The 10,256-nt window shown below is 41.0% G+C and overlaps 1 protein-coding gene across 1 annotated transcript; it reads right to left on the bottom strand.

The window, feature by feature from the left end:
- Nucleotides 1-509: 509 nt before the first annotated feature.
- On the bottom strand, nucleotides 510-8,146 carry LOC108435562 (tripartite motif-containing protein 16-like). Its single transcript, XM_017711487.2, has 6 exons — nucleotides 7,529-8,146; nucleotides 6,203-6,286; nucleotides 5,362-5,595; nucleotides 4,388-4,547; nucleotides 4,222-4,281; nucleotides 510-2,682 (listed from the first exon to the last, which is right to left on the bottom strand). Exons 1-6 carry the CDS (start codon nucleotides 8,102-8,104, stop codon nucleotides 2,033-2,035), a joined length of 1,764 nt encoding a protein of 587 aa, XP_017566976.1. The 5' UTR covers nucleotides 8,105-8,146; the 3' UTR covers nucleotides 510-2,032.
- Between the last annotated feature and the right edge of the window lie 2,110 nt (nucleotides 8,147-10,256).

Here is a 10,256-nt window from a genome sequence, read left to right as displayed (position 1 = left end):
GTTGTGTTAATCTATCTGTGCAACCTTGTACAAGGCTTCTTTCCCCGCAGTGTCCTAAATGAGTGGCATCAGAAAGAGCCCCCAGGCCATGTTTCTGTAAGTGACTGAGTCCGCAGACTCTTTTTGGTTCATGGGTTCTTTAGTAAAGAAACTGGTTCTATATAGAACCATGAACACTCAAAGAAACCATTGCAGGATTAAAGGGTTCTTTGCATTGTAGAAGGTTCTTCAGATTGATGGAGATTTGCTGTAGATGGTTCTATATAGAACTTTATTTGAAAAAGCACCAAAAGTGGTTGTGTTATTGTTCCACGTTTGACATCGAAACTATATTAGAATCCTTTTGGGTGCTATGTAGAACCCTTTTCAAATAGGTCCTATATAGACCCATCTAGAGCATCATTCTCTGTCACTCTAAAGAGCCATTTCATGATGCTTCTTTTGAGTGTCCCTGGTTCTCTATATAACCTATTTATTTACTGAAGAACCATCTTTTTTTAAGAGTGTAGAGTGAACAGGCTTTAATAGTATTGACAGTCTTTAAGTTGAAATTTTTACTTGAATGTCTGTGTTTAAGCTAAAGAACTGTTGTACAATGTATATAAGGCACATTATTTTGGCGCTATATAATAACATTAAAATACCTTCTGGCTGCAAACATAAGTAGCATTATCTTAGTGGTAAACTGGTGCCCAAATATACTTTTAAACTGAATTTTTTATTAAACATGCTGGGTAATGGAATGCTTGGCTGGCACATGCTCATGATTTTGTGACCATATCTAGTTTTCAGCTTTTAAAAAGAAAAGGGTGTTGGGCCTGCTGTACCGTGCTCTCCTGCAGCTGTTGCTGAGTTCTTCACCATGGTACGAATTCCACGTCCCCTTCCCCACCCCTCCACCGAGACAGCCGATAACAGCCGTGGTCATTACTATACAAAATCAACACCCAGAAAATGGGTAAACGACTGGTTAAAACCTCATACAGAGACTAAAGTAAGGTGTTCTGGTGTTGTTTAGTTGTATACTCTTGGCGGGTCTTGGTTGGAGCACAATATAGAAAAAGAAAGAAAAACAGTGAAATGTCTATTTTCTAGGAAGGTGTGAACAGGAAATCAACACGTTTTTCTTCTGAGTGGAGCAGTATTGGGGACCACCCAAGTAATTCATCCATTTGTCACATTTAGAACCTACTATTCTGTACTAAAATGAGCCCAGCTTAGCTTTTGTTTCTCTTACGCTATTTAAAGGACTTGCGTTCTACATTTTTCTTGTGGTTTTATGTACTAAAGTCACATCAGCTGAGGGCTGAATGGACGGCCCCAAAAAAACGTTTATGGTTGTGACGTCACAACCATGAGGAATTCAAAGTGGCCTGTTTGTGCGGCTTAGTTTCCTTATATGGGCTTTGTGGACTGGGAGTGAACTGTGTTTTGTTTGTTTTTATTTTTATTTTTTATTTAAAGGAGCAAAAATAAATGTTTTAACCATTGGTTCATCAGGTTAGCATGTCGACTCAACAGATACAAACACATTATTATTCTGCAGCTGTTCTGCCCGAGTCTCTAGAGTGAGATTTTGGGGTTTTAAGATAAGGAAAGCTTCTAATGATGCATCTTGAAGGTGGGAGAGCTCCTGACGAACTGCAGCTGCTTTTAGGCAGATACATGAGGGCGGGTTAAAATGTTTTGTTTTTTTTCCCATTGTCTAAAGCCAAAGGAAGCCTGATGGTGAATGTTACTTGTTTATCACTGTGCCTGCTGAGTATTGCAGAGAGAATACTGATAGACAACAACGTATGTCTTCTGGCAAACTGATGAGGCTAAGGGATGCAGTGCTGCAAAACACAATATAACTTAACAAATATCATGTCAAATGCTAGATTTAGGCCAGAATGTCTCTTTAATACTTACATAATATATTAAACTCCTATTTAAAAACATTATATTGGCCTTTTTGAAATTGTCTTAATTGTTGAAATCTAGAGCAGGCACGTCTAGGCTTTGGGCTACATTCATGTACCTTCTACCACATTCATTTTCTTTTCTGTCTTGCCTCATATCTTATGCTGCACATTCTTCTTTTATGCTCCCCATTCTTTACATATGTGACCCTCTTTGTTTTTTGAGCATCTGTTTGCTTTTGTGCTTCTTTGCCTGGCTGGCATATCTTTGCTGTAGATCCCCTGTACAGCCCAAACCCTGCATAGACAGGCTGAGTGAACCTGGTCTCCACTCTGTGGAGGAGAGTCATGCTGTCTTCTGAGACACTATAGAAAGACAGCAGCCCTGCCCTGTGGTCCAGATACACTCCTATCCTGTGGGATGTAGGCACCGAGATTTCCGTCTCCTCATTGTTGTGTGCAAAAGCGTATCTGGATATGGAGCAGTCTAAACTCCAGCACTGTTTGTTATACCCAAAGCCACAGTCATCTCCCTCTCCCTTCCTGCTGATGTCTCCATATGAAACGGCGATATCCGCTCCGTACAGGCCCGTCCACTGCGCTTCCCAGTAGCAGCGTCCAGACAGGGCTTCCCGGGATAGGACCTGAGCCCACCAGTCGAAGCGCTTGGGACTGTCCGGGTAAGGTTGAGGTTCAAGATCACAGGACACAGCTCGGTTCTCCTCAGATAGCCTAAGGTTCTTGTGGGCGGTGTTGCAGTCCAGTGACAGCGGAACCAAATCTAAATGGGGGAAGAAAAAATGGGTAAATTGACCATTTATTATTAAGTTATGACTGACCAGCCCGTCAGACAGCCACCATAGTCTCTAAATGCTACTTGCTCTGTCAAAAGGAAAATATCTGCCTAAACTTCTCAGAGCAAACCTGCAGTGAGAACGACGGCAGCAGTACATTAGTGAGAATCTAGACTAAGAAATGCTGGAAAGAAGGAATGTATGATTTGCATTGTAAAAGGGTTCTTCAGATTGATGGTGCATATGCTGTAGATGGTGTGTGGTGCTATATAGAACCATATAGAACACATTCTTCATCCATCTGAAGAACCTTTTCATAATGCAGAGAACTCGTGTAAAGGGTTCTTTGAGTGTTCATGGTTCTATATTGAACCATTTTCTTTACATAAGACCTCTTGAGGAACCACCATTTTTAAGCATGTAAGTAAACTTTCCTGCTAAAAAATAGTTTCATATTGGTAACAACTAGTCAGATAAATGCGCTCCTACACCTGCTGTTCTCTGTATTATTTTAGTAAAGTTTGGTAAAAGACCTTGTGTTAAACACAAGTTCTCCTCGGTATTTACCAATGCTTTGACTAGCTCTAGTGTTAGCTTTAGCATTAGCTCATCTGAAGGGGCAGCTAACGTTGCTAAAACCTGCTTGTTATTAGACATGAAAGCTTGCCACTTTAACAGTGGCTAAACCATTTCCCTCATTTCCAGAATCCCTGATTTTGTTCACCTGAAACTTGCGAACGGTCATACTTCGTCATTTCTCAGATATGTGTGCGTGCACTTGAATGGCTTGTAAAGCTATTTATTTATGTTTCAAATTTACTCCTAGAATCAGTAGCATCAACTGTTGTGAAGCCTGAATTTTATTCTCTTTCATAGACGACTTAGTTTTTGCGGTATGAGCAAGTCTAGTTGGGATTGCTTAACAATTCAGCAGGGTTTTACATTCGTGTGTGAAGATTTAGATGTGTAGTTCAAATGATGCGAATTAGCAATTAAAGCATCCATTGCTTGTTAGCTACATTAGTCTTGTAGCTTCAATGCTAATGCTAAGCTAAAGAAGCAAATCGACTAAGTGATACTTTTTAATCCCACTAACGGGAAAATTCCACCTCCGCATTTAACCCATCCATGAAGTGAAACACCACATATACACTAGTGAATACACACTAGGGGGCAGTGAGCACACTTGCCCGGAGCGGTGAGCAGCCCTATCCATGGCGTCTGGGGAGCAATTGGGGGTTAGGTGTCTTGCTCAAGGACACCTCAGTCATGTGCTATCGGCTCTGGGGATTGAACCAGCAACCTTCTGGTCACAGGGCCAGTTCCATAACCTCCAGCCCACGACTGCCCCCCCCCCCCCCCCCCCACATTTGGTAGAAGGAGAAAACTGTAAATTTTATTTTAAGCCAAATTATTCCTTCATAAAGATAGAGATTGTATTGTGAAGCTTTATCTCAGACTATATACACATTTTTAGATGTGAATACCCAAATAATGTGCATGTTAGGAAAGGAGGGCCTACTTACACTGTAGGAAGTCCTCTCTCGTCTTTGGTTCTGAAGGAACTACGATCTTGTCTTTTTTCACTAGAAATTTAAATGAGTATATTATTATATACATTAAATGAGTATGTAGTAATGAAAATGCAATTATGAATGTCATACTTTTCAGTTTTCCTTTAATGTGCTTTACCTCCTGTTGAGATTGTTTTGATTTCTCTGTGCCAGATGTCTTCTATCTGGACTTTGAGCTCAGTAATGGACTTGACCACTTCCCCAAAAGAGAACTGAGGGTTAACTGCCAGGTCTGGGACATCTGCAGATCCAGGAAGGAGGTAGAGAGACTGGGCTGTCTGCAGAGAGGTTCCGGCAAACCGGAAAAATGGAAAAATAACAAGATAATTTAGATAAATTGGGCATTTTGTGGAGCATAGTTGATGTTGATGAACTAGCTCTAACTGGTCAGGATTAGAAGGCAGTCTTTGATTCTCACTGCAGTAATAAGCAGCATTGTATTTCACAGTTGTCAGAAGAAAACCTTGTGTCTCCATTGTTGTCGTTTTCCAGTTTTTGACAATTTGAAAGTGCCTGTTGACCTTTACATGGTGTGTAAAATTTGTGATGGATGGACTAAAAGGAACGGCCCAAAATGATTCAGGAAAAAAGTAGTTTTTTCCCTTTTCCTGTAAAGTAAGTTTCGGAGATACGAGGTTTTCTTCTGACAACAGCGATTTTCTTATGTCAAATTGGTTTTGGGGTGTGGTCTTGCCTTTCTTCTGTTTATTTGAAGGAATGCCGCTGTATCTATTAGATGTCCCTTAATCTGGGCAAGCATATGTCCTCTTCAGTGTGCAAGCAACTTCAAGCCATTCAAAGGCCTGACACATGGCCTAGTAGCTATAACTGTTAGTCATGTGTTACTTGTGTTTCTTTTTCGCATTGACTGCATTTCCTCTCTCCTGAACTTCATACCTAAAAGTGCTCACTTGTTGAGTGAAGTGTGGGGTGCAGTACATGTAAAAATGGAATGAATTCCCTCCTCACACACATTGAGACCGACTCCTACCCAAGCGTTTTGCACAATAGTTTACTGACTTAATGAAACTTGATCAAATCCAAGCAACACTACAAGCCATTTTCGCTTCAGTCACAGTGCAGTGGTATTACCTGCAGGAAGTGGATGTGGTTCTGAGTGTGCGAAAGCTGCTCCAACTCGGCATCGCTCCTCTTCAGCTCACCTATCTCCCGCTCTGTCCGGATCAGAAAGTCCTCGACCCGCTCCAGTTCAGCCCTCTCCTGAGCTCGGATCAGCGCCTTCATCTCAGAGTGGCTGCTCTTTATACACTGGATCAGCTCCTTGAAGAGCCGCTCGCTCTCCTCCTCCGTGGCCAGTGCCATGTCCTGTTTAAGAGCAGTACCAACACTCCACTTCATTGCGAAAAAGACAGGCTAAACTGCCATAGGTGTTCATGGCTGTGACATCACAGCCATGCTGAATACAAAATGTGCTGTTAGTTTCCATTTATGGTCTGGGAGACTGTATGATATGTTGTATATGAATATCATCGCTGTCCAAATCTCCAAAATTGTAACTTTAAAGGAGAATGGGGGAAAAAAAACTTTTATTCTAAGTTAATGTAGTGAGATTTTATTCCTAGAAATTGAGGCATTTCTGTTGGTCCATGATCACAAAATGTATTCAAATGTTGTATAAACATATTTAAAAGTGGAGATTTTTTTTTTACAGCAACAATATGAACCATAGTACATCAAACACTTACATAAGCAAAATTCGATTTTCCATATGGGCCCTTTAAGTACACATGCAATATCAGATTAGAGGCGCTTTAATGTGGAGGCAGTCCTAACCAGGGTCTCTACAACTAGGGGCTTCAAGTTTGCTCCTCACTGATATTGAAGATGTTCTCAATGTTTAAGAAAGGTGTGGTATAGTTTTCCGACGTCCACTGACAGCCGAAAAAGGACAGTGTATGGACACATCACCTACCCTCAGGGTGGTTTTAGCTGCTCCCAGCTCCTTTAGCTGCTTCTGTCTCCCTGTAATCCTCTGCTTGGACTTCTTCGTCTCCTCCTGAAGGCAAATGAAGGACGTTTTAATTACTGAAATGACAACGATTCTGTGGCAAATTAAGAAACTTGCTACTTTGTTCTTATAATCATATGATTATGGCCTGACCAGCGAACAGTGAAGTATCTGTTTTCATGTTGAGCCATGAGTTATTTTGATAACTTGTTTTTCCACCCAGTAGTTTTCACATGTAAAACTTTTTGAGGGTTCTATCGTCCACTTTCATGAGCTATTACTAAATTCATCATCATATACATTTCTTAAAAGTTAATATTATGACCGTTGGGGCAGTTTAACACATACAAGTTACACTGTCAAGATAGAATGTAAATTCACAAAAACAAGCAGTTGTCTTAATTTCTCAGGCATGAGCCTTTATTTTAATGGTTGTTAATGTTATGATGTCCGAGTAACTAGTTAAACTATTGAATTACAGAAAAACACGGTATTTCTCATAACTTTGCAGATTTTTGCCATTACTGGGAAAACATACTTTTACCGTTAAGTAACAGGTTTCGTCTAGTACCCTTCCTGCCAGACTTCTTATCCGTTTTTCCCAGATTTTATTTTTATTATGTATGTGATTTGTATTACATAACATTCAGTTTTGCAGCACTGCGTTCCTCAGCCTCGTTGGTATGATGAAATTTATGAATTTGTATTGTTTTCATATAATTTTTCATCAGTAAACCCAACATGCAGCACGTCACACAACTGCTGGGAATTTCTTTGGTGGTGATAAAGTAATCCTGACTAGCTAAAGCACTGATGTAGAGGCAAATTCGGCTTTCCAGCTGGAGCACTGGCTTCCTTCTACATAATTCAAACAGCCTCGTGTATCCACCCTAAAGTGCTTATAGTTTTTCACAACTTCCTCCCACCTTCAAGATACGTCATTGAAAGGAGGTTTTCCCAGTATTTAACTGGAAAATCTCTTTAGAAACGGCTACAAGGCTGCTGTAAGAGGTGAGAAGCATTTTTAGCACACATGTATTGATGTTTACTTTTTTAATTTCAGCTAGTGCCCCTTTAAGTAATCTTGTATAGCTACTGATTTGTAAACTACGTTAGCCTCAGAGATCCAGTGCGAAACTAAAGAAGCAACATTGATGGACTATATTGGGGCTGAATTGCTTTAACCCCTGGAAAACAAGTACAGTATGTTTACAGTGCATATACAACTTAACCAGGCTGTTTATAATCATCACTATCTTTCATCATTAGATTGCCTGCAAGACTGCCCACCTCTTTCTCTGCCCGCCCCGCTGCAGCTGAGATCGTGTCATGACCCTTGTGATTGTCCAGCATGCACAGGCAGCAGAGGCATTGCTTGTCAGTACGGCAGTAAACCTCCAGGACCTTATCATGTAGGGGGCAGGTCATTCCCTGCAGCTGCCCGGTGGCGTCTACAAGTGTGTGAGGAGTTCTTGCATTGAGATCGTTGTGCAGTTTGAGGTGATCATCACAGTAGGAGGCCAGACACACCAGGCAGGACTTTATGGCTTTGTGTTTTGGACCAGTGCAGAAGTCACAGGCCACGTCCTCAGGTCCAGCATTGCTAGGTATGGAGTGGTCAGCCTGGAGACCAGTCTTCATCAGTATATGCACAACTTCATCCACTTGTTCATCCTGTCCAGGTCTTTGGGTGAAACTTTGCCCACACTGTGTGCATCTGTACTTGCCTGTGTTTTCATACTCACTGACGAAGCCTTCAGTGCAGCGTTTGCAGTACACGTGTCCACAGGGAATAGTGACCACGTCCGTCAGTCGGTGAAGACAGAGAGAGCAGTTGGAAAGGTTGAGTGCACTGGACGATGCCATTTTACTCAGCGCAGTGAGAGAGGGTTAAAGGGACATGGCAGAAGAGCAGGATTTCAGTTTCGTTTCTCTGAATGTCTATTTGCACAAGGAGGAGGAGCTTCCTGATCACACTGAGGGCTGTGTGTGCATGTGTTTGTGTATGTGAGAGAGAGATAAAGGGCAAGAAAGAGTGAGTGTGTGAGAGGCTGCTGAGAACCTTGTTATGTCAAAATATGGTTTTATGATACTGTTAAAGTGTCTACATGCACCTAAAAGCTTGAATAGAATGATTTATAAGCCCAATTCACTATGTGATCCAACTAGACACGTTTTTGAATGGTATAAAAAGTAGGGGTGGGCAGATACTTTTGATCCTGATGTTTGTTTTGGGAATGAGGGAATGAATTCCACCAAAAAAAAAAAAAATCTGCGTCACACGTTATTAATGTTTAAACAAAGTCAAAGGGAATGGTTTGAGGTGAAATGCTGCATTGTGGAAGAATATACCATTTCTGACTTCTTTACATAGGTGGACATAAGAAACCAGGCATCTGAAGTGTTTACTGCCTCTACTGGTTATCTGCATGACATGGAATGAATTTGCCTGAGACATTGTTTTATGGTAGTTTTGACATGATTATATAGTTAGGTGATTCAACAAAACATGCAAAACTCATAACCTAATCTCACCAGATATGGCATTCCAGACAGCAGGGCTGAATCTGGCTTTCTCATGTGATTACTGATTGACTAATGGGTAGACACTAGATATGTAAGCTAAAATAGGGCCGTATACCAGTCAGCTTCATATGGATTTGCCTTATGTCTATGTTTGTGGGCTGATGTAGACATAAATGCTGTGGACAAGCAATATGGGCCACATTCATAACTTCTACTTACTTTACAATGTGTGGGCCAGATCTGGGCCGAGGACACAGTCATATACTGGGCCAGAACAAATCCAAGGATGTGGCCCACATGTAGGCCAGACAAATTTTGCTGGGACTGCATGCATGTTGAACAAGACTCTTCCAAAAGCATGCATTTAAAACTACAGCCCTCCTCAGAGCTGAACCTAATTCAGTCCTAGACCAGCCCATCACAGCCACCATGACCATCACCTTGCGCTGCATCATGGAATCATTCCATCATATTGGCAGAGTTCGTTCTTTGTTTATATGCTGCAAATACTTATGCGGCAAGATCTTAAAGAAATTGATATTTAGCTTATTAGAAACACGTTCATATATGCATCTTACTGCATATGTGCAAGGTTAATGCAAAGTACAAAGCAAAAGACAGAAGTCAGTACCATTTGGTTATATCTGTAAACTTTGAAACTACATACAATTGAAAAAATATAAAAAATACAAATAAATTTATTTAACAAATATGTTTTTGACCATTTTCATACATGCAAAAAATTGATAAATACATTTGGAACATATTCCACATGGGCAGCTCCAGAGGGATATCAAATATGCTCACACACATTATCTGTGCCACTTATCCTCCTGGGTCACAGAGGTGCTGGACCCTGTCCCAGTGGTCACTTGGGCAAAAAGCAGGAAACACCCCGGAGAGGCTGCCAGTCCATCACAGGGCAGACATACAGATGCATGACTGCTAATTGGCTAGGTAGTTTATTAGTTGTCTGCAGCCTTCAGTCTACAAATAAACACAAAACACAAACCTGAACTTGGAGCCATGACCTGCCAGGGGAGAACAATAAAGCAGAGATATCATCTTAATTGCCTACTATTAACTCCTGTTTCATAAGGGCATATTTTGTAACAAGTCATGTAAGATTGTGTAGCTGAACATGTTATGTGTACAGTTACATTTACTCTGTACCCAGAGACTTATGGAAACTGCATAAACTGGCTAAATGACCCTTTCTGCACTTGCAGTTCCTCACTCTAATATCCAAACAAATCATGTACTTTCTTAATTTATTTGCTTGTAAGAAACTTAGTTTTTTTTATTCTGCACCCCCCCCCCCCCCCCCCCAATCTTACACCTATATACCTATAAAGGGGAGTCATTCACAGTGTTTCATTAGGCTCACATTATTTACTATCCAAAACATCCAGTGAACCTACACGTTTTCTCAGTTATGTCACATTTTTCCTTCATGGCATTTGTGGCTTGATCGTCTACATTTGGGGTAAAG

This window comes from Pygocentrus nattereri, chromosome 9 (assembly GCF_015220715.1).
Source record: "Pygocentrus nattereri isolate fPygNat1 chromosome 9, fPygNat1.pri, whole genome shotgun sequence".
In the NCBI taxonomy this organism is placed as follows: domain Eukaryota; kingdom Metazoa; phylum Chordata; class Actinopteri; order Characiformes; family Serrasalmidae; genus Pygocentrus; species Pygocentrus nattereri.
The sequence above is the reverse complement of the archived record's forward strand: the minus strand, read 5'-3'. Positions and strand labels throughout refer to the sequence as shown.